At 39.0% G+C, this 24,786-nt stretch overlaps 3 protein-coding genes across 3 annotated transcripts in view; 2 read left to right on the top strand and 1 right to left on the bottom strand.

The window, feature by feature from the left end:
* Positions 1 to 24,786, top strand: part of LOC106064359 (elongation of very long chain fatty acids protein 4-like) — a 54,247-nt gene that overhangs the window by 19,221 nt on the left and 10,240 nt on the right. The window contains exon 2 of the mRNA XM_056028787.1: positions 22,758 to 22,898. Coding sequence (XP_055884762.1) covers positions 22,838 to 22,898 — 61 coding nt within the window. The 5' untranslated portion in view covers positions 22,758 to 22,837. The remainder of the gene's footprint in view (positions 1 to 22,757; positions 22,899 to 24,786) is intronic.
* Positions 11,759 to 12,325, top strand: LOC129926224 (antigen 10-3-like). Its single transcript, XM_056028788.1, has one exon. It carries the CDS (start codon positions 11,759 to 11,761, stop codon positions 12,323 to 12,325), a length of 567 nt encoding a protein of 188 aa, XP_055884763.1.
* LOC129926266 (uncharacterized) lies at positions 14,714 to 19,457 on the bottom strand. Its single transcript, XM_056029146.1, has 2 exons — positions 19,166 to 19,457; positions 14,714 to 18,372 (listed from the first exon to the last, which is right to left on the bottom strand). The coding sequence occupies exon 2, from the start codon at positions 17,116 to 17,118 to the stop codon at positions 15,172 to 15,174; it is 1,947 nt and encodes a 648-aa protein (XP_055885121.1). The 5' UTR covers positions 17,119 to 18,372; positions 19,166 to 19,457; the 3' UTR covers positions 14,714 to 15,171.

Here is a 24,786-nt window from a genome sequence, read left to right as displayed (position 1 = left end):
TACTTCCTCCACACATACATGTCTATATACCACACACATACTTCCTCCACACACACATGTCTATATACCACACACATACTTCCTCCACACACACATGTCTATATACCACACATATACTTCCTCCACACACACATGCCTATATACCACACACATACTTCCTCCACACACACGTCTATATACCACACACATACTTCCTACACACACACATGTCAATATACCACACACATATTTCCTCCACACACACATGTCTATATACCACACACATACTTCCTCCACACACACATGTCTATATACCACACACATACTTCCTACACACACAGGCCTATATACCACACACATACTTCCTCCACACACACATGCCTATATACCACACACATACTTCCTACACACACGTCTATATACCACACACATACTTCCTCCACACACATGTCTATATACCACACACATACTTCCTCCACACATATGTCTATATACCACACACATACTTCCTACACACACACGTGACCTGTCCATATGCACACATAAAGATATAAAGCAAGCAACATCCAAAGCTGTTTTTTTTTTATTTTCGGAGAAAAATATTTTACTCTTTCTTGTATCTACATATATTGCGGTAAACTTTGTACACACTTACTGTGTAAGTAAAAGTTGTGGCCGAGTGGATAGCGCTTAACTTCCTGACCGAGTTCAAATTCCTGTGAAGGTTGAATTTCTAGATTTGTATTTGGCGCTTGAGTCTACCCAACTCTAATGGGTACCTGTCACACATTGCCACATTGGTCAAGTAAAGGCGTTGGTCATGGTGCTGACCACGTGCTACCCTCGATGACAATAGAAACACGCTGTACATCGTCTGCCCTAATAGATCGCCAGGTCTTACTTATTTGTATATTATACTTAAACTGTCAACTGGCACGATTTTATGTGCTATAGCCTGGGATGAATAGCCTTGATGTAAGACAAGTTTTCTTTCTTTTGTATTCATAGCTACCTTTGTTGTCGCCTGGATACACAGTTCATTGGGATTAATCTGTGGATTAAGTGAGGGGGGGGGTGTTTCCACTGATTTCATCGTGATACAGCTGTGTATACTATTTTGCTACTTTCACTTCTAATATATGTTCGTTGCGGGGCTGGGACAAAGTTTCTCTGTTTATGCTGGGTTCAGTCAGTCGAGACCAGGACACGACTGTGGTGGTATGTAGGTCGCTTTGCATATTTGTGGAGCTCAGTCCCTAAAGCTGCCCCCGGGTCTTGTTGGTTTTAATTGGTTTGCAAAGAAAAACATAACCTTGACATTTTGAAAAATGTACCGATTAATTACCGGTATCAGTTTCTTTAAAAAAAATAATTGTTTTTACTATTAGAGATGACATTTGTAGCAGTTAGATCCAGAATGAGTTACTAATTTTGTAAGTGTCTACCACACTTTGCTTTCAACGTTTTTTAAGACTAAATCTATTTGTTCTGAATCATGTGTCTCAAGTAAATGGTTTGAAGCATAGAAGGAAAAAGTGTTTTGTAAGGCGAACATTTCTAAAAAAAAATATTTCCAATATGCCCGTTACCAATTCTGCACATCAAGCGCCCCTGGAAGGCCCTTCTTACTGTATAGCTGCTAACTGTGGGTGAGTTGTGGCTGCAGTAGGTGGGTGAGTTGTCGCTGCAGTAGGTGGGTGAGTTGTCGCTGCAATAGGTTACAAGTGCGCGTAAAACGACAGATAGATTAGAGTTAAGGAGTTCATTGTTTCTCCAGGATCTTTCAGAAGTTAAGATTTTCTCCTACAAGCAGATACTCTTATTACAAAGCTTATATCAAAACGTCTTGTCTGTCTGGTAAAATAACGTGTACACTTTATTTCTCCCACACCCAATCTTGGAGCAAGCTGAAATTGTGTACAAATATTTCTTTTACCTGACAACACAAGAGTCAATTTAAAAAACAACAACAACTAATAAGTTGATTAGCTATTGCCAATAAATTTTGTTTGGTATCTCGAACAAGGGAAAGAAATTGTACTTGACTGATAAGGTGGTAGAAGTTGAATTAGCCCTTTATGTACTTTGAAGGTCTTCACTTTAAAGTTGGAAGCTAACAATACATAACTATAAAATCTTCTATTTTCACAAGCTTTTCGCTGGCACAGTGGCTAGTTACTTGGTTAGATACAACTACGCTTCATAGAAACTTTTTTTTTTTTTTTTAATATTTTGTTTTTCTTGTTCTTCCATTTCTTCCCTGTACACATCAGACATTAGGCTCTCGAGTTCAACAAACGGAAGTGCCTTTTTTTTTCTTCTGTGACACATTTTGTAATTGCTTGTAGTTTCTCATTCACAGTCGAGTCTTGATAGCAATGTTATAAAATAGTCAATATGACCTCATTCTTTACACCGGAGACACCAAAAAACTGGCCATTCATTGGTTTGTTAAGTCTGAGCATCACTAGATCTTTATCATGAGCCTATTGGATGTAAAGACCATTGTCACACGATCTTTGACGCTTTGTGATTTAACAATTCAAAAACGAGTTACTGTTTACTAAACCCTAACGTAATTTTAGTGCACTTTTCAGTGTAGTGTCGAATGTAAATTCTAAGCTCATTCTGGTGTTACGTTGTAGTAAAAAAGTAGTTACAAAGGCTACACCAACTCACTCTTGTCTGGCTACTTTGGTACAAATCTGTTTTACAGGTTATTTCTCCAACACCCATTCTCGGAGCAAGTGGAGAATTTGAATAATTATTTATAGTCGAGGACAATGTATTAACCAAATCTACTTCCATTGTGACACTCTTATTATTTGTATTTCTGAACTCTCTCTTCAATTGGACACTCTTATTATTTGTATTTCTGAACTCTCTCTCTTCAATTGGACACTCTTATTATTTGTATTTCTGAACTCTCTCTTCAATTGGACACTCTTATTATTTTTAATTTCTGAACTCTCTCTTCAATTGGACACTCTTATTATGTTTATTTCTGAACTCTCTCTTCAATTGGACACTCTTATTATTTTTAATTTCTGAACTCTCTCTTCAATTGGACACTCTTATTATGTTTATTTCTGAACTCTCTCTTCAATTGGACACTCTTATTATTTGTATTTCTGAACTCTCTCTTCAAAACGGATTTTAAGAAATAAAGGTCAGTTGTGTTTGATCTTGATTCACGTCTGCTTCTTTAGAGCGTGTTGAAAAGTCAATACCAAGTCTATATTGAAGTGTGTAATGTAATCAACGTTCCTTTCTGTGGCCTGACCTATTGTAGGGTTCCCTGTCATGCAAATGATAAGAGCACACAGCCGGCACTCGAACGCCACGTACGATCCATGTCAGGAATGAATGAACCTTATGGCGGAGTGAAAATCGTGTGTGAAATCGCCCTTCAAAATAAAGTCACGGGTTAATTGTAACCAAAAACAAAAAAAAACTTAGTGTGTTGTTTTTATTTCTCACACTTTCCAAATTGAAAAAGTCAAAAATATGAATTCGATATTTTGAAAACCTTTCATTGTGTTTTCTTGTTGACATTTCGCACACAATCTCCTGCTGCGTGGCAACACAGTTTATTCAGATTTCAGGAAGATTACTGCATTAATTAGTGAATATAGTTTAAAAAAATAAGCAAAATGAAAAAAAAAACAAAACAAAACAAAAACGTACTTTTTATTTTTTTTAAATATTTGAATCAATTAGTTTGGATCAGTCACGTGATTAAATTTGTAATAGATCTAGACTGACAATAATAAATATGTGCGATTAGAAATACTTCTAGTTTCTCGTGCTTTTTTTTTTCTCAATGCGCTATGATTCTACTCCTATCACCAGTTGGTTAAAAAGGAGGGGGGAAGGTGGAAAGATGGGGGAATCTGCGTGAATGTTACTGTGGTCATTTTTTTAAGTGCTTTAAAAAAAAAACTTGGTTCACCTAGGAGTTTAGCCTCCCCAAGGGGACAAATTCAACTTATACCACCATATCGATATAGTACGATTTCTTTCCCTTGTTCGATACCCAACAAAATAATTCATTATCAAAAGTTAATTATTTTAACTGGTTAATTAAAAAAAATGTCATTCTAGTTTTGTCAGGTACAAGAAATAATTGTGCTAAATTTCATCTTGATCCGAGACATGCAGACAGAGTGAGTTGCTATAAGCTTTGTAAAAATATCCGTTAACGCCCCTGGAACACAAGGGGTCTAACAGTTATATATTGTATTTTTTGTTTATATCAGTAATCTCTTCTGCATATGGTCGCCCCCATGCAATGGTTAGATAAACTATGAAAAATGTATGAATGTTTAGTTTACTGTATTATTTGAAGATAAAGTAAGGATTAATTTCTTTTAATTTTGTTGTGCTTTTTATTAGATTAAAATATACATATACTTATTATTATTAATATGTAGAGTGGATGTTTCTGCTCGTGCGGGTTGTTACTGCTAGTGTGGGTTGCTACTGCTAGTCTGGGTTGCTACTGTTAGTGTGGGTTGGCGCTGCTAGCGTGGGCTTACTTAATCTTACTGGGATGAAATTAATTATTGAAGAGACAATGGCTAATCAATAAAACAACAGTTTGTCTTCATTCTGCATTCTGTGTCCGGTCCACCGGGAGATGCCAGTGGGGTGGGGTGGGGGGTGGTCAAATTAATTGAACTAGCGGCAGACAGCGTTTGTCATTCTTGCAGTTCCTAGACCTATTAAAATTGCAGTCATTTCTTGGGTTCCAGGTGCAGGTCACTCTGTCTCCTTGCCAGACCGACCTATCCACGAAGGTACCTGTTAATTATGTGGTCAGCACAACGACTAAATGCCTTGACGTTGGACGTGGAGGGTAGATCTCTATTTACATTTAATTGCTCGGTGAAATCAAGAACTTGAAACCTCGAGATCGGTGATTCAGAAAGTGCTCAATATAGACCCCTAGTGGTCGTCGACGACTTTCAAAGGGTCTATGAGACAAAAAAGTTTGGGAACCACTGCTCTAGATGAACTAAAATACCGAGCATAAAATAAATTGTAGTGACTCCGCCTGGATTTAAACCCGCTAACCCTCGTCAGCCGTGTGCTTAAGTGCTAAAATCTCACTCTCTCTAAGGCAGACACAGATCTTATTATCCGTGCCGGCTTATACCAAACGACACTCACGCGCAAGGCGCGAGCCACGTCGTGGCGGCGCATCTATCTGCGATTATTAAACAGACTTGGGAGATTTTATTAAGGCAGCTCACAATCTGTGTATCGATCTTGGTTAATATCGACGCGCCCCGAGGACAAACAATCGACACCCTAAGCGATCAATGATATTAATATTTGTGGCGTTGTCTCATTAACTCTTGCGTGGACTGTCTCGGAGAGAGAGGGGGGGGGGGGCCTAGGGGGTGTTGGATGGAGCGGGAATAATAGCTTGAGGCGCATCACGTGATCATCTTTCGATTAGTGTATGGTTAGTTTAAAAAATCAGACGAATCTAATAATAGAACTGCTGGCGTGATCGCATTGCAATAAATCGCACGGACGCACACTTATTATGATTGAACCCTATTACATTAAAATTTTCATGTATTTCATATATATCACCGCAAAATATTGTCGAGTCCAGTAGACGTCATCTTGATCGGCTTCATGTATGGGCCGGGGGCAGAAGTTTGTGGGGCCGGATATGACCCGCGGGTCGTAGTTTGTGCGTCACTGTTCTATAGCATTCTTTTTATGACTGCTTTTTCACACAAGGTATCGTTGACTGTCACTGGATATATAATTGTCATGACTTAGGGCTGTCACTATCATTGTCATTACTTTGGATTGTCACTGGATATATCATTGTCATGACTTAGGGCTGTCACTGGATCAATCATTGTCATGACTTAGGGCTGTCACTGGATATATCATTGTCATGACTTAGGGCTGTCACTGGATAATCATTGTCATGACTAAGGGCGGTCACTGGATATATCATTGTCATGACTTAGGGCTGTCACTGGATATATCATTGTCATGACTTAGGGCTGTCACTGGATCAATCATTGTCATGACTAAGGGCGGTCACTGGATATATCATTGTCATGACTTAGGGCGGTCACTGGATATATCATTGTCATGACTTAGGGCTGTCACTGGATATATCATTGTCATGACTTAGGGCTGTCACTGGATATATCATTGTCATGACTTAGGGCTGTCACTGGATATATCATTGTCATGACTTGTTTGGAGAGCCGCACCGTGTCTCTCCGTATGACATGACGATGTTATAGTTCGTAGGTGACTCTTTGCCTTGATGTAGACACACTGAAGACACACTGTAGACACACTGAAGACACACTGTGTAGAATATGCTTCCGTTGAGTTAAATACTTTCAAACAGATCAATAAAAGAAGTCATCCAGAGATGAACTAACATAAAATATAAATCACGTGTACAAAACTCGCTCTAATGGTGCTAGTCAATAATTGATTCTTTTATTAGGACGACTTAAAAAAAAAACCAGCAGTAAATGTACAGTTAGGCTTTACATGGGCGTCTAGCGGCGGGGTGTGGGTTAGAGTCATTCTTTCACGTAGTCGTCCCCCCCGCTCCCCTCTTTCCAGATTTCTATTATGTATCAACATGACCCAAACCTATAACATAGCAACACTTTAAGTCCAACGTTGACCAGGTGGTGACCATAAGTGCTGTGGATGATGACTCAGCAAGTGTGTTTACTTCATCTGAAGTGTAGATGTTTGAAGGGAAGCCAAACATTTCCAAGTTTCAAAACAAAAATCTATTTGGGGAAAAAAGTTGATTTATGAGGAATAAAGATTCTCAGTGGCTCCTCAGGGTATTACTTGCCCTTCTCAAGCTGAGTACTTACAAAGAGTGGCGTAGACATTCTAGTAGTAGAAAACATGTAGGAAATTAAAAAAAAAATGTCTTTTACATACCTTATGTTACTCTGGTCTGTCTGGGTGGATTCTCTGACACATTTGGTTCCCACTTCCCAGTCTCGGATCAAGCTGACATTTCGCACAAATTATTTTACTATCCATTACAACATAAGGACCAATCAAACAATTAATTAATTAGGTAATTAATTTGTGATAATTAATTTTGTTGTATATAGAAAAAAAGGGGAGATACAACTTACTGTATTGCGAAACATGGCTGCGATTGAACGGTGCTTTCTTCACACTCAATATAAACTTTGATTTTAATAAAAGATTTTAAATATATTTTGGCCTGTTTCGGCTTTGAAGGCTTACTTCAGTGTTTCCCAAAGTGGGGTACGGGTACCCCCGGGGGGTACGGCAGGACTTTGGAGGGGGTACGCGTTGCACCTCTTTGACTATGCTGATTTAAAAAAAAATACCCATTCATTATGTTCTGTTAATAAATTAAAGTGTGATTTGAGGGGGGGGGGGCAAGGAGTACTTAGCATTACAAAAATTATAAAAGGGGTACACATAGGTCAAAGGTTTGGGAAACACTGGCTTACTTCAATGTTTGAGTGGTGGATTTCAGCAACTTTATCTCCACTAAATAAAAGTGTCATTTCTTCGACCTGTAAGTGTTGTGTGGTTAAAGCAACGAACAAACTTTTTATTTTTCCTCTAGGACGTGAACTCTGGATTATAAACATTTCCTGGTGCTTTCGGGAAAAGCTTTGGAAGGCTTAGCCACTCGACCAACCCGCCCACCTTTTAAAAAAAAATCGAATTCGTTATCACCTGGAGTCTGTCATCCACCCGGCACTGATACAAAATACTTATCACATTAGTAAATATTTGCCTATAACTTCGCCGTGATACTCTAGTGAACAAGATCGATACTACCCAGATAACATTGTTCTGTTTACAGTGCAGACGACTGGAACTATTTTTTCTGCGTGGAATCGCCAGGGGTGTTGTGTTAGAGAGCATGGAGTAATTCGGTTTAAGCAGCAGTGGCGTATGGGTTCTCTGCTGTATTTTGAATGACCTGTTCTCGATACTGGCTACCTCTCTCCCTCCCTGCTTCTGGCCAATGTGTTGGTAACATGTTGTAGATATTGTATAGAAGGTTCTCGACTTTATTTAGTGACCCCTTAAACATAGTTTTACAAAGCTTCTATCAACTCACTCTGTTTGTCTGTCTGGCAAAATAGTTTGTACAAGTTATTTCTCCCACACCCAATCTCGGATCAAGCTGAAATTTCGGACATTATTTCTTTTACCTGACAACACAAGAGTAAAAGAAATTAATTAAACAATTAGGTTATTAACTATTGATAATAAATTACTTTGTTTGGTATCTCAAACAAGGGAAAGAAATAGTATTTGACTGAAGAGGTGGTATAAGCTGAATTAGTCCCCTTTATTGTAAGCTGCCGTGTCTCTGGCTTAGTGAACACAAACATGAAATAGAAACAATAGATAACTATACAATTTTCCATGTTCATAGTCTACGCTAGCAGAGTGGTTAACGCGTTGGCTTGAGAAGCTTGAGAAGTCTTTAGCTCAAAAGTTCGAATTCAGATCGTTCCTTTTTTTTTATATTTTATTTTTATAAATGCTTTTTTATTGTTAGTCTAGAAGCTAGATCTTTTACAAATTTAATTACACGACTGGGCCAAACTAATTAATACAAGTACGCTTAATATAAGCTTTGTTTTTTTTAAAAGTATTTTTTATGTTTTTTTTTTGTTGTTGTTTTTTAGATAGTAGACCCCTTTAACATATTCTTTTGAGAGGATAAACTCTTAAAACATATTTTTGAGAGAGTATATTCCTAAAGATTTTTTTTTAGAGTAGACAACCTTAATATGATGACTCCTGGTCGCGTGGTTTGCGCTTTGGGCTGTCGTCTCGGTGGCCATAGATTCAAGCCCTGCCATCCTGCGAAAAGTTTCGGGCTTGGATGAAATAATCTTCAACTGTGAAAGAACAGTGTCTTCCTCAAACGTCCAAACCTTGTTAAACATAGAAAACTATTTTTGTTTCCATTTGAATTCAGGAATCCTACAAAGACTATAGTGCACTGCAAAAAACAAGATGTTATATATGTATATGTATCCCGCAACCCATTCAACAAAAACATTCAGTCCTACTAGTATGTACATGTGACGAAAAATATGGAAAGAATTAAACATGTCCATGGTTTTAGTTTATATTATCAGTATTACATTAGTTTCGCTTAAAATGGTATCGGTAATAATTTTTAGTTTTCTAATAAAATAGTTACGCTCTCACCGTGACCTCCCTGAGCCATCTCGCAGTGACCTCTCCGACCCTCTCGACATGACCTTCTCGAACGTTCTCTTAGATTACTCTTACATCGTAGGTGTTAAACACGAATGCTATAGAATCTAATACATGTACCTCCTTAAGCCTTTCTTAGTGAGTGCAGGCGCTACTGTCTAGTAGATGTGTGACACGTGATAACCGTAAAGGTATGTTTATAGCGAGGATTGGATGTGTTGAAAGGATTAGGCTGCGTACAGTGACCTGGCTACACAGTTAAAACAACAGAATGACTTTGAAAGTTAACATAAAGGGGTCTGACACGGAGTGGAATGGCGAGCAGTTTGTGTCTTCAGGTGTGAAGATCTCTTGGTGGACAAGAAACATCTTTGGATAAAGCTTTCGACTCTCTGTTCTCGCTGTTTCCTTCTCTCTCTCTCTCTCTCTCTCTCTCTCTCTCTTTCTCTCTCTTACTTGCTTAGACTGCAAGCCAACATATATACACATACAGGACCGGATGTATGCTTAGCGCCTCAAGGAAATATTTAGCACTGACATATAACATCTAGACTTGTAAAGCTCCCCAAAAAGGCACCATGTCTTTAATTATCACCATCAAACTCAGTTTGAGCGAGGGATTGAGAGGTTCAAATCTTCTCCTTTCAAAAAACCTGGACAGAAATCCCGCAGTCATGCGTTGTACGTTTCTCCCAGCCCTGTCGAGACGGAGGTCAGCAAGCCTGGGGCAGTCAAATTATGAGACATTGTTTTCTTCTTCCTTCACGCACCATGAGTCGAAGTCTGGCCTGGTCCATTCGAAATATGAACCAACAGGACAGTGGCCCGCCCTCCTGCACTGTTGCAATAATAGCTTCCTCAGGCATGGCAGCCTCCACCACGGGGAAGCGCTTTCAGGAGGCCTCATGAGCTCTTCAATAGCCTAGGGCCATTTCAAGACTTATACGGCACTGTACCTACAGACCTATTATTGGTTAGTCAGTGAAACAGTTACAGTTAATAAAACAAATGTACAAAATGAGGATTGCATTGTCTTGACTATAATGTGTGCTAGGTTTTATTTGAACACCTTTTGTAGGCCATAGTCCTTTAAACAGATGTCCAATGTTTGGTGCATAAATAAATATCCAATATTTGTGCTTACACTAATGTCCAATGTTTGGTGCATAAGTAAATGTCCAATGTTTGGTGCATTAACAAATGTCCAATGTTTGGTGCATACACAAATGTCCAATGTTTGTGCTTACACTAATGTGCAATGTTTGGTGCATAAATAAATATCCAATGTTTGTGCTTACACTAATGTGCAATGTTTGGTGCATAAATAAATATCCAATGTTTGTGCTTACACTAATGTCCAATGTTTGGTGCATAAATAAATGTCCAATGTTTGGTGCATTAACAAATGTCCAATGTTTGGTGCATTAACAAAAGTCCAATGTTTGGTGCATACACAAATGTCCAATGTTTGTGCTTACACTAATGTGCAATGTTTGGTGCACATACAAATGTCCAATGTTTGTGCTTACACTAATGTCCAATGTTTGGTGCACACACAAATGTCCAATGTTTGTGCTTACACTAATGTCCAATGTTTGGTGCATAAACAAATGTCCATTGTTTGGTGCACACACAAATGTCAATTGTTTGGTGCACACACAAATGTCTAATAGAGTCTACTTATTTCTCATCCATAATGTCCATTAATCAACGTTTGTTGTTTTTTAAACGAATTGAGATTAGGGAGAGAGGCGGTGGACTTTATCCGTGCCACTGTTTGTGTATATGTGATCTGAGGTGTGTAACACTGGTATGGAGGGGTGGGGGGATATACTCCCCCTTCCCCCTTTCCCTGATGTGACCCAACTAGTGACATCTGAGCCTTCCGTTTTTATGCAGTTCAATGCGTTTCGTTTGCTAGCAACTTTTTTCTCTCTCTTAAATTGACATTTTTGATGGGTTGGGGAGGGGGGGAGGTGAAAGTAGATCTATTCTGAATAAAAAGCAGGATGTACGGGCGTTAGTGCGCTGTTTGTGTGTAGTGTGTTGTACATTTCAAACTTGTGGGTGTGCTTCTGTGTTCTTACAGGTGGTGTGTGTGTGTGTGAACGTGTTGCACGCGCGTGCTTCACGTGTTGTTTGAAGTGATTGATGAACTTAGGCATGTTAAGGCGAGAAATGATGCATGGCGTCAGTAGGCTTTAGGTTTGGAAACTTTAGGGCGTGAGGTCTGTGAGTCAGAACAGAGGCGTTGGTTCCAAGATGAGGCTCGAGTCGAATAAACCACTAAGTCACTGTTGTCAGAATTGTCACATCAAAGTTAGACCAAGTTACTAGTGTCACATCAAAATTAGACCTAGTTACTAGTGTCACATCTAAGTTAGACCTAGTCCATAGATAAAATGAGACCAAGTCCTATGATAAGATGACAAGACCAAGTCAAATGACAAGATGAGAGACCAAGTCAAATGATAATGATAAGAGGACAGATACCAAGTCAAATGATAAGATTACAGATACCAAGTCAAATGATAAGATGACAGAGACCAAGTCAAATGATAAGATGACAGAGACCAAGTCAAATGATAATGATAAGACGACAGATATCAAGTCAAATGACAAGATAACAGATATCAAGTCAAATGATAAGACGACAGATAACAAGTCAAATGATAAGACGACAGATATCAAGTCAAATGACAAGATGACAGATATCAAGTCAAATGACAAGACAACAGATATCAAGTCAAATGACAAGATGACAGATATCAAGTCAAATGACAAGATGACAGATATCAAGTCAAATGATAAGATGACAGATATCAAGTCAAATAAGACGACAGATATCAAGTCAAATGACAAGATGACAGATATCAAGTCAAATGACAAGATGACAGATATCAAGTCAAATGATAAGACGACAGATATCAAGTCAAATGATAAGATGACAGATATCAAGTCAAATGATAAGATGACAGAGACCAAGTCAAATGATAAGACGACAGATACCAAGTCAAATGATAAGACGACAGATATCAAGTCAAATGATAAGATGACAGATATCAAGTCAAATGATAAGATGAGAGACCAAGTCCAGTTATAAGATGAAATATACCAAGTCAAATGATAAGATGAAATATACCAAGTCAAATGATAAGATGAAATATACCAAGTCAAATGATAAGATGAAATATACCAAGTCAAATGATAAGATGAAATATACCAAGTCAAATGATAAGATGAAATATACCAAGTCAAATGATAAGATAACAGAGACTAAGTCAAATGACAGTATGTCAAGATGACAGAGACCATGTCAAATGACAGTTTGACAAGATAAGAGACCAAGTCAAATGACAGTTTGACAAGATGACAAGAGACAGTCCATGTCAAATACGTGATGACAAAAGTCAAATAATAAGATGAGATGAACCAAGTGTGATCAACTTTGTCAAACACCGATCATGTCCGTCTGTTGAGTAAATATCCTGTTTCCTTCTTATATGTGACGAGATGTTAATTAGTTATTATTTGGCTTGTTTATTTATGTCTAGGGGAAATTTTATTAATTTTATCCCGCTCACATATAAGATTTTGTACAGGCACACCGCAACTAACAGTAAGAACAGACCAATATTATAAGTTCATAAATAAAAATAATTTAATGAATGAAAGTTTACAAAGGAAAGTGATCAAATAAAATTATAATTAAGAAAATAAAAGAAATAAAGGTGCTAATATCTAAAATAACTGTTCATCATGGATTGCTAATTATTGAGTGATTGGAGGAGAAGAATGTTCCTATGTCTGCTACTTATTTTTCTTAGCTGCTAGCCCCTGGGTCGTCTTCTGGCGGTCGTAGGACTGGCACTCAGAAGGATGAGTCATCCGGCTCTGTCTTAGGACGTCGGCTCGGGATATCCCTATGCTGTAGGCAAGCTGGCTCTATAGGTGAGGCCGCTGCCTGTTTAGCAATAGAGATGGTTGGTGCTGCAAACTAAGTTGTAGTGGGACGATCTCTCAGCTGTGATCTCTAGCTCGTAGAGAGCCGTGCTAACTCAACACCAGTTTATCTTCTGTTGCGAAGGTTGCTCTAATCTGTCGGCATTGGGCAATAACTACTGGGCAGTGGACAGTTTGGGCCAGGTACTGGGCAGATGATACTGGGCAGTATAGGGCACTGTGGACACCGGGCAATATGCTAGGGCCAAGGACAGTAGGCAATGCCTTCTTGCTAACAGGTATGTAATTGGGGGGGGGGGTGTATCTGGTGTGGTCTGCCTCGGTTACAGCTTTCTGTGGAGATCTGGTAGTTGTAGCAATTGTGTGTAGTAACCAGGTGTAGCAATCAGGGTAGCAATCAGGGGTAGCAATCAGGGGTGGCAACCAGGCTGGGGATAAGACATACAATTAGGAACCTCCTAAAGGCATTGAGTAGGGATTCCCATATGCCTTGCAATCATTCAGATGTAGGCATTGGTATCAATCCCAAAAAGGCATTTAAAACAATTAGTTATAAGATCTTAAAGCATGCATATAACTCCATAACAAACAAAATTCAAGTAAGATAACCACAATAAACGTGTTATCATACAATGTAGGATGATACTAGCCAAGATTCATCCATCAAATTTGATTACAACGATAAGTAATCAGTTACAGTAAAATGGGGAATGAGCATATTATATACTAAAGGATAAGATGAAAATAAAATATTAGGGATATGGCTACAGTAATAAGGGTTTGATATAGTTAATCAAAATTACATTCATCCAAGGAACTATAAGTTCACAAGGGTGGGAGACATAATAACATGTCTGAGGGATATACAACAGAAATGTGAAATAAATAATTTAACATGGGCTCTGTAAGTTTAGAGCACTGCGATCTAAGTTCTTAGACAGTAGGCCTACTTAGATTCACTAAAGGGTATTGTTTACATCAATCACTAAAATACAGGAATGGATGAAACATAACGAATTAAATGTAATAACTATAGTTTCTAATGTAGACAACCATAGCGGCATTAATAATACTATATGAAGATATAGTATCGACATAAAATAGTACAAGATACATACATAATAAAGTCATAATGTAATGACGGGGAACGTGGTTGTGTACTAATGTGTACTCACACATTCCTATAATATAAAATAAGCATAGTAAAATGTTTACACTTACCCGTTTGTCCCTAATGAAACCTCACAACTAAACTTCCTAACAGAGGAGACTGTGTGAATCCTAGCGGGCCTAACTTAGAATGTTTGGGTCTCTCTATATATATAGATGGGACTTTTCGTTTAACGGGTGGGGAAGAAAGCTAGCTGATTTTCTCACATGTATCGATGTACCGGAGATGTCAGGCGTCAGGTCAGATTTATGGTCAATATTCGTTGCCTACCGTGAGAGTAAAGTCTTAAGCGAATATGTATCTGTCCAGCCCGAGTGCAATGCTATTCTTAGAGCGATGCGTATCCTGCGGGGGGGGGGGGGGGGGTAGGTGTGAAAAGTTATTAGGCCGCGGCGTGTAGCGCGGGTGCAGCGACTTCATAGTGTCACCTGTCCAGCGGTCAATAATTAAAAGTTAGCCCTGGAGAGGCTAGTTAATGTTTTACGTGGAGATTCATCCCGTGAGAAACATGCGAGGGGGGATAAATCCTACAAGAAATTAGCTGTGGGTGGACAGGGAAATAATTGTTTTAAGTTAAAAATAAAGTTTCTCACGGTTTACTGGGAAAAACTAAAATGAACTTATGTATGCAAGTTTCGTATCGTCACATACCCACCCACTTAAAAAGTATTCGCAGAATACTATTAGTACTTGCATATAAGTTTCATTTGAGCTTTGTCGTTGTCCAGTCTAATTGTCCTAAGGGAAAAAAAATGAATCTGAATTCGAGGACCGGGTCGTAAGGGAGATTGGGCGTCCAGGTATCCGTTTTATGCCTAATTTCGATCCCATCGTGGACTGTTGTGTTTGGGTGGAGAATTACGTGACCTGTGGTTGAGGTCAGGTTTGTTTGGGTACCTGTGCGTCCTACCTGAAGCAGTGAGGGGTGATGGGGAGGAGTTGCAACATGATGGACTGGGCGGGAATCGGTGGTGACTACCACCTTTGTGATTCCATGCAGGTATCATATTTATACGTGGGGGCCAAAACTGTTGACCACGCCAACGCCGTCTGACACTGTCAATGTCAGGAATTAGGGGTTTAATTTCCTTAGTTCGGTTGAACTGAGGTGTTGAGTGATGGCGCCCAGTGTTTGACTGATTTGGGCCATCCTTCTGTCTAGTCGTTCTGCCGACTGGCAGGGAAAAATATGGCTTCTTAACATTTCCCAATGGTACGTATTGGGAGCCAAGAATAAAGTCGTACACGGGTGACTCCATAACAGCAGCGTCTATGGTCCCGTGCACGTATCGACATTCTACATGAACCCTCGCTATGGGCAAGACCATTGGAGGTGTAGTTTTGTCGACAGTTTGGATCTCTACCGTTTCACCGGTGAGATCCGCTGAATCAATCAGCGCTTCCTTTATTATGGAAGTAAAAGAGCAGGCTGTATCAAACATGATATAAGTTTGAACGCCGTTTATTAGGGCCTGCTCTACACCTGGGGGTGATGTAGAGGGGTGAGGAGGTATATAAGGGATTTCTGGGCCTACCGGGTTACCAGTCTTGGGCCGTCGAACGGTCGTCAGGGCCGATACGACGTGTGGGGTGTGTTGTTGTCGAGTCCTCCTGTCGTCACGCATGTTATGTGAGTCACGGTGAGAGGGGTGGTAGGAATTATTCTGGCGTGATTGATGGGGAGGGCGGTTCGACTGGTTGGATGGGTGTTGTGATGGGACACGTGCCTGGTTGTTTTGATTTTGGTTGTGAGGTGTGGGCTGGGCAGGGGAGGTTTCGCTAGATTGTGGTTCTGTTACGGGTGTCTTAGCTTTCTGGTCTCGTCTGGCAGCTATGTATCGGTCTGCAGCAATTGCAATGTCAGAAGGGTCAATCACCTGTTGCTCATTGACGTATATTCGAGTTTCCTGCGTTAAGCAGTCTCGAAGCTGCTCAGCCAGAATAAGGTTTCTAAGACCTTCAAACGTTTCGGGCATTTTGCTTAGGGCTAGCCATTTCCCGAGGTATTTGTCCAGCCTGTCGCAAAGATTGACATACGTTTCTTTGCGCTCAAGGCGGGACCCTCGAAACTTCTTATGGTATGAATCAGAGGTTAGCTCAAATTGAACCAATAGTGCCTCTTTTAGGGCTTCAAAGTCCTCCCGTTGGTATGAGGGGAGCTTTGTGTAAGCCTCATAAGCTTTGCCTCTAAGGCATTGAGCTAATCTAAAACACCACCTATCCTTGGGCAAGCTATAATAGCGTGCCACCTCTTCGAATCGTGTTAAATAAACTTCAACACTTTCGCTCTTCTCATCGAAGGGCTCGAAGGGGATGTTGGGTGAGCTATTTGAGGACCCTTGGCTGGAAGCTGGGCTAGCAGGCTGAGAATCAGCGACTGTGCGAGCCGTCTCATTCTCTTGAGCTATTTTAGCTCTCTCAGTTGCCTGTCTCTCCCGCTCCATGGCTAACTCATGCTCATACTTCTCTCTATCTCTAGCTAACTCCTGCTCATTTTTAAGTTTCTCGTGCTCGAGTTGTAGTTTTTCTTTTTCTTTGGCTAACTCGTGCTCATGTTTCTCTTTCTCCATTGCTAACTCGAATTCTCGTTTCTCCCTTTCAACTTCCTTTTCCCTTACTAGCTTTTCCCATTCCTCCAGCTTTTGCCGGATGTAGTCAGAGCGACTTGGACCCTCTAACTCTAACAATGCCGCTGTCTCTGTCAACTCTTGTATTCTGACTTTTCTGTCAGAGTCAGTCTTGGATCTTGTATTGCTGGCCATTATTTATATATGAGAGAAATAAAATGGGAGACTATTAAGACTAAAAGGAGGGATATTATTGAAGTAAGAGCGTTATGTGAAGCCCGTACGAAACAACCACGTTGCCCGTAATAATAATATAATATTAAGCACAGTGATGCCACTTAAAATAACCACAATTAATAATATTAAACTAAGTTAATATGTGATAACATCTAAAGTAAGATAGATATAAAATAAAGACTCTAGTAACACTCTTCACTCCGTTTGCAATCCGTTACTTTAAGATAAGGAAAGTATATTAGATATAGGAAAGTTCTACTGCTGTATGCCTGTGCCTGTCTATATAAGATTCTAGTTACAGATCCCGTGACAAGACCCCACTTATATGTGACGAGATGTTAATTAGTTATTATTTGGCTTGTTTATTTATGTCTAGGGGAAATTTTATTAATTTTATCCCGCTCACATATAAGATTTTGTACAGGCACACCGCAACTAACAGTAAGAACAGACCAATATTATAAGTTCATAAATAAAAATAATTTAATGAATGAAAGTTTACAAAGGAAAGTGATCAAATAAAATTATAATTAAGAAAATAAAAGAAATAAAGGTGCTAATATCTAAAATAACTGTTCATCATGGATTGCTAATTATTGAGTGATTGGAGGAGAAGAATGTTCCTATGTCTGCTACTTATTTTTCTTAGCTGCTAGCCCCTGGGTCGTCTTCTGGCGGTCGTAGGACTGGCACTCAGAAGGATGAGTCATCCGGCTCTGTCTTAGGACGTCGGCTCGGGATATCCCTATGCTGTAGGCAAGCTGGCTCTATAGGTGAGGCCGCTGCCTGTTTAGCAATAGAGATGGTTGGTGCTGCAAACTAAGTTGTAGTGGGACGATCTCTCAGCTGTGATCTCTAGCTCGTAGAGAGCCGTGCTAACTCAACACCAGTTTATCTTCTGTTGCGAAGGTTGCTCTAATCTGTCGGCATTGGGCAATAACTACTGGGCAGTGGACAGTTTGGGCCAGGTACTGGGCAGATGATACTGGGCAGTATAGGGCACTGTGGACACCGGGCAATATGCTAGGGCCAAGGACAGTAGGCAATGCCTTCTTGCTAACAGGTATGTAATTGGGGGGGGGGTGTATCTGGTGTGGTCTGCCTCGGTTACAGCTTTCTGTGGAGATCTGGTAGTTGTAGCAATTGTGTGTAGTAACCAGGTGTAGCAATCAGGGTAGCAATCAGGGGTAGCAATCAGGGGTGGCAACCAGGCTGGGGATAAGACATACAATTAGGAACCTCCTAAAGGCATTGAGTAGGGATTCCCATATGCCTTGCAATCATTCAGATGTAGGCATTGGTATCAATCCCAAAAAGGCATTTAAAACAATTAGTTATAAGATCTTAAAGCATGCATATAACTCCATAACAAACAAAATTCAAGTAAGATAACCACAATAAACGTGTTATCATACAATGTAGGATGATACTAGCCAAGATTCATCCATCAAATTTGATTACAACGATAAGTAATCAGTTACAGTAAAATGGGGAATGAGCATATTATATACTAAAGGATAAGATGAAAATAAAATATTAGGGATATGGCTACAGTAATAAGGGTTTGATATAGTTAATCAAAATTACATTCATCCAAGGAACTATAAGTTCACAAGGGTGGGAGACATAATAACATGTCTGAGGGATATACAACAGAAATGTGAAATAAATAATTTAACATGGGCTCTGTAAGTTTAGAGCACTGCGATCTAAGTTCTTAGACAGTAGGCCTACTTAGATTCACTAAAGGGTATTGTTTACATCAATCACTAAAATACAGGAATGGATGAAACATAACGAATTAAATGTAATAACTATAGTTTCTAATGTAGACAACCATAGCGGCATTAATAATACTATATGAAGATATAGTATCGACATAAAATAGTACAAGATACATACATAATAAAGTCATAATGTAATGACGGGGAACGTGGTTGTGTACTAATGTGTACTCACACATTCCTATAATATAAAATAAGCATAGTAAAATGTTTACACTTACCCGTTTGTCCCTAATGAAACCTCACAACTAAACTTCCTAACAGAGGAGACTGTGTGAATCCTAGCGGGCCTAACTTAGAATGTTTGGGTCTCTCTATATATATAGATGGGACTTTTCGTTTAACGGGTGGGGAAGAAAGCTAGCTGATTTTCTCACATGTATCGATGTACCGGAGATGTCAGGCGTCAGGTCAGATTTATGGTCAATATTCGTTGCCTACCGTGAGAGTAAAGTCTTAAGCGAATATGTATCTGTCCAGCCCGAGTGCAATGCTATTCTTAGAGCGATGCGTATCCTGCGGGGGGGGGGGGGGGGGGTAGGTGTGAAAAGTTATTAGGCCGCGGCGTGTAGCGCGGGTGCAGCGACTTCATAGTGTCACCTGTCCAGCGGTCAATAATTAAAAGTTAGCCCTGGAGAGGCTAGTTAATGTTTTACGTGGAGATTCATCCCGTGAGAAACATGCGAGGGGGGATAAATCCTACAAGAAATTAGCTGTGGGTGGACAGGGAAATAATTGTTTTAAGTTAAAAATAAAGTTTCTCACGGTTTACTGGGAAAAACTAAAATGAACTTATGTATGCAAGTTTCGTATCGTCACACTCACGATGTTTTTATGATCGTGTGTTCCAGGTCAGAACCTACAGGCATGTTGAATGCCGCTCCTCGCATCAACTATGAAATGCTATCACTCTTTACTCTAAAATTGAAATGTGTAAAGAATGTAACTTTGAACTATTTTAGTGTTGGTGTTTTTTTTTTTCCGAGTCACACGAACACTGACATAATGCACTCCAGTCATTTTCTTTTCATTGTTGTAGGTGTGCATGTGCGTGCTCAAACTTGAGTTAGAGAGTCTCCTCCAATCTGTTGGTGTCCGACTTGTAGCTTCCCCTATAGAGAGACAAAACGACTTCAAATGGATAGAAAAACTGAGTGTCTAGGAACATAGTGAAACGTTTTCTTCTTCTACTTTGTTTCTCACGTCCAACCACACGGAGTGTTTATTTTCGTAAACCCGCTATTGTTTTTGTGGTGTCCGTCTGTCTGATTGCTACTTTAAATCTCATAAACTTAAAGCGCTATTGAATATATAGATGTTCTTAAAATAGGTACAAGGACGATTTTCTGAATGCTTACCACTTTGCTTTAAATGTTACGTATTCATAATTTATTCACACCGCTATAAACCATTCTTAAAACCAGATAAGGAAGGCATTTTTGTTACTTTACAAAAATAAAGCATACATTAATCCTAAAATAGACTGAATACGTTCTGTTAGACTTTTTGAAGGTTTATCGTTTTGATTTTAAAATGTCTTTCCTCGTGTTTGTGTTTGAAACACTTTACTTAAATATTCCCTGTCTTATATTTTAAAAATAGGCTAATACTTTGTCTAATATTAAATGAGACTAATACGTGTATATTATTGAGTCTGTACATAAATGAGAAAAACTGCAGAGAGGAAAGTCTTCTGTTGGGAGATTAGTCTCCACATAGTCCATGATAGAGAGATACCACATAAGAGAATTCTGAATAATCCAGTTGGCCTACACATAAACTGGATAAATCGAAAGGAATTTCACTTTTTGACTTGTATTAGGATTGAAAGAAAAATCTGGCATAGTTATTGGTCAAATAATAAGTGTCTGGTAGGATTCAATTTCTTTATCAGCTGAAATGTCCTTTTAACTGGCTTTTCATTCTAGTGACTTAATGTATACCCCCCCCCTCTACCCCCGCTCCATTTACGACGCACTTGTGTGCTTCGTGCCTGTAGATTGCGTCACACCGTTTTAGTCTTGAGCATTGTCATTGTCATACTGGCAGGTTTTTTTGGTCACGTGACAACGACTCTTCGACAAGCCCACTTGGCAAAGAAAAGATAGTCCAATCCGTTAACATTGGTAAAATGAGACAAGGACCGATGATGTGTGGGTAGAAACGTGTGTCTGTGTGTGGTAAGGGGGGGGGGGTAACTTGTCCCAGTCTCAAATTTGTACGAATATGATTCTTTTTTTTTTTCAACCAGAGTGAAATGTCCTCTACCTTTGTTGACCCATTTTTAAATCAAGAGGAAATTAAGTCCAATCTCCCCTTTTGTTTCTACATTCTTCAATAAAATTTATTCTTATATGTACCCTGCCTGTCACTTATATGTACCTTGCCTGTCACTTATAGGTACCCTGTCTGTCACTTATATGTACTCTGTCTGTCACTTATATGTACCCTGCCTGTCACTTATATGTACCCTGTCTGTCACTTAAATGTATCCTGCCTGTCACTTATATGTACCCTGTCTGTCACTTATAGGTACCCTGTCTGTCACTTATATGTACCCTGTCTGTCACTTATATGTACCCTGCCTGTCACTTATATGTACCCTGTCTGTCACTTATTGAAAATCTGATTGACCTTCGCCTTTATAATACTTAAAATAGTTGCAATTTTTTTCGCATATCTATTTGCAAAAATTGAACAAGAAAAAGACAATTATACTTAATGTGTGCATATACGTAAACATGATCAATGTTAAACAAGAAAGGAAAAAAGAAGATCAGTGTTCGTGTTTTTCAATATCTCAATGGGCACTTGTTCTATGAAAAAGATGACAAAAAAAGTCGACAAGCATTAGCTTTTACCCATACATAACGTCTAATAAGAGTAATTATGACCTCCTTATTTGACTTTGACTAGGATTTCTTTCGTTATATTTTTAAATATAATGTATGACCCCTCTTCCCCAGGGGCCGTCTACGAGTTTAGGTATAACACAAACTCTTTTTTTTTTTCGTATTGCTTGTAATAAATGAATTTAATTTAGCAACTACTTGCAAAAATACGCTGTTATTCAGCACTTTTGATTTATTCATCTGTTAGCATCTTTTATAGAGATAAAAGTCTGCCGTCTTACAGGCCACATAACATCCTTGTAAACTAGTGAACAAGAGACCGCGTGTTAGCAGTGCTTTACCCCCCCCCCCTTTTTTTTTCCCCATTTTTTTCTTGCTATAAAATTCAAATTGAAACTTGTTTTATTACTATAAAAGTATGAATCCTTTAGACCTATGATCAGACCAAACCTTTTTTTTCCCTAAATTAAATCAGTTTGTGTCAGATCACGCTAGAGACCTAGAGCGAATACATTGACCAATATACTTAATGCTAGGGTTCAGCGGTTTTCCTTAAATTATTAACTCTAAACGATATCCGACATGTGTTTTCTTATCTGTCGGAGATTTCGATGGAGTGAATCTGACATCTCCAACGCTATTTCTCTAATTGGCTATGAAACGATAGATTTAGTATTGAACCGCTGTGAAAATGGTTTTGTATTGCAGGCATGTGGTTTGATTGTGGATTTGTGTTCGACTGCTAATAGTCGTATATTTCACCTTGATGTGTTTGTGTTCGACTGCTAATAGTCGTATATTTCACCTTGATGTGTTTGTGTTCGACTGCTAATAGTCGTATATTTCACCTTGATGTGTTTGTGTTCGACTGCTAATAGTCGTATATTTCACCTTGATGTGTTTGTGTTCGACTGCTAATAGTCGTATATTTCACCTTGATGTGTTTGTGTTTTTTCTCCAGGCGCAAGGCTGAGAACACTAGATATCCGCCCACTTGGTAGCTGAGCTTCCTGTTAGGTGCCCTCGTGCGATCACCCCATCATGCTCACCACAAGTCTCCAGGATCTCAAAACCTGGTACAATGAGACTATGTCTCTGGCAGGTTAGTCCTCTAGTTACTTTGGGCTCTCTCTCTCTCTTATAAAGCTTAAATGAACTCACACTGTCTGTCTGGTAAAATGTAAACGTTATATCTCCAACACCCAATCTTGAACAATTATCTCTAGTACCTGACCAAAAAAAAATTTCTGATTAGTCAAATAACTATTGGTAATTAATTATATTGTTTTGGTATCGAATAAAGGACAAAAATCGTACTTACCATGTTGTGGTATAAGTTGAATTGATCCCCTTGAGGAGACTTCAGCCCTCAGTGAGCATGTTTTTTTTAAAAATGCATTTAAAAAGCGATCACGGTAACATTAACATAGATAGCCCCTTCTTCTCTCTCACCTTTTTTTTTTGTTTTTCAACTGGTTCAGACAAGTGAAAGGATCATAGCCATTGAGACAGCTAAAAGCATGACATTTCGCTAAACAAAAAAACAATTGGTAAAAATATTTCTATTCGCACAGATTCATTATTGTGAGTCTTGATCTATTACACATTTAATGATAGCCTACGACTGATTCAAACTGATACAATTGCACTTCATATCAGCTTTTTTGTTTTATGTTTTTCTTATTATTAAGCTTTTATATAAACTCCTTGTCTGTCTGTCAGGTACAAAAGCGTGTCCTTTTTGGAAATGAAGTATGCATATTTTAAATTGTATGCACATACATATGAACTATTTTTAACACAAGATTAAAAAACAAAGCCTATATCGTCTATATTTGATTTTTTATACCTTAGGGGGAAATTTTGATTGCTTGGTGTGGTTTAGACAACGAAGAATGTTATAGTCATGCTAAATGTTTCTGCCTCTCTCCCTTTATTCACCCGCTCACTCTTATTCTGTTTACAAAGTTTATATCAACTCACTCTGTCTGTCTGGTAAAAAGTCTGCACACGTTATTTCTCCCACACCCAATCTCGGATCAAGTTGAAATTTTGCAAAATCATTTCTTGCACATGACAACACAAGAATCAATTAAAATAAAAACAATTAGTTTATTAACTATTGGTGATTACTTATTTTGTTTGGGATTGAACAAGGGAAAGAAATTGTATTTGACATGTGGTGGTATAAGTTGAATTAATCCCCTTGAAGAGGCTTGGGCCCTGAGTTCGAAATCCAGTCGTACAACCTTTTAAAACCTATGAAATACATTTGTAAAAACCTATCACGGTAACCTTCAACCATCCCCTTCTTGCCACCCCTTTCCCCACTGGTCCAAACTACAAGTGATAGGATCATAGCGCAGTGAGAAAACTAAAAGCATAAAATTGCGCATAACAAAAACAATTGGCAAAAATATTTCTAATCGTACAGATTTATTATTGTTAGTCAAGATGTATTACAAATTTAATTACGGGACTGATACAACCTAATTAATACAACTACGCTTGATAAAAGCTTTGCCTTTAAAAAAAAAATATATTTTTAAAAATATTTTTCTTGTTAAACGCTTAATTGCGTTTATCGTCTGCCGATTACAAAAAAAAAATGTCATTTCCATTAGATGCTCTGTCTTGAATGAACTCCATCAGCCCATGTTGACTTTTTTTGTATTAGTATTAGTCCAGTTATTGATTTCACCCACTTGTTGAACGCCTGTAGCTAGCTGTTGGGTCTGTGGCTAGCTGTTGGGTCTGTGGCTACCGATGTGATTATAAACTCCCCCCGCCCCCCCCCCCCCTTTCCCGCACAAACCTCTCTGCCTCCCTCTTTTTTTCTACCCGCCCCCCCCCCCCCCCCCGAAAATATTTGTTGTCTGATTTCACCTGTATCGATCTATCAAGCAGTTCGAACGCCATGGGTGTAGCCAGGGCGTCGGCGAACAACAAAAGAGTGTTATCTCCCGTTGTTTCGTTACCTAGCCACTTCC

Source organism: Biomphalaria glabrata, chromosome 5, assembly GCF_947242115.1.
Source record: "Biomphalaria glabrata chromosome 5, xgBioGlab47.1, whole genome shotgun sequence".
Lineage (NCBI taxonomy): Eukaryota > Metazoa > Mollusca > Gastropoda > Planorbidae > Biomphalaria > Biomphalaria glabrata.
Note: the sequence above shows the minus strand (reverse complement) of the source record. Positions and strands in the feature narration are given on the sequence as shown.

What these genes read in the sequence shown, in the direction of transcription:
- LOC129926266 (XM_056029146.1), bottom strand. Translation starts at nt 17,118, where the DNA reads ATGGCCAGCAATACAAGATCCAAGACTGACTCTGACAGAAAAGTCAGA.
- LOC129926224 (XM_056028788.1), top strand. Translation starts at nt 11,759, where the DNA reads ATGACAGAGACCAAGTCAAATGATAAGATGACAGAGACCAAGTCAAAT.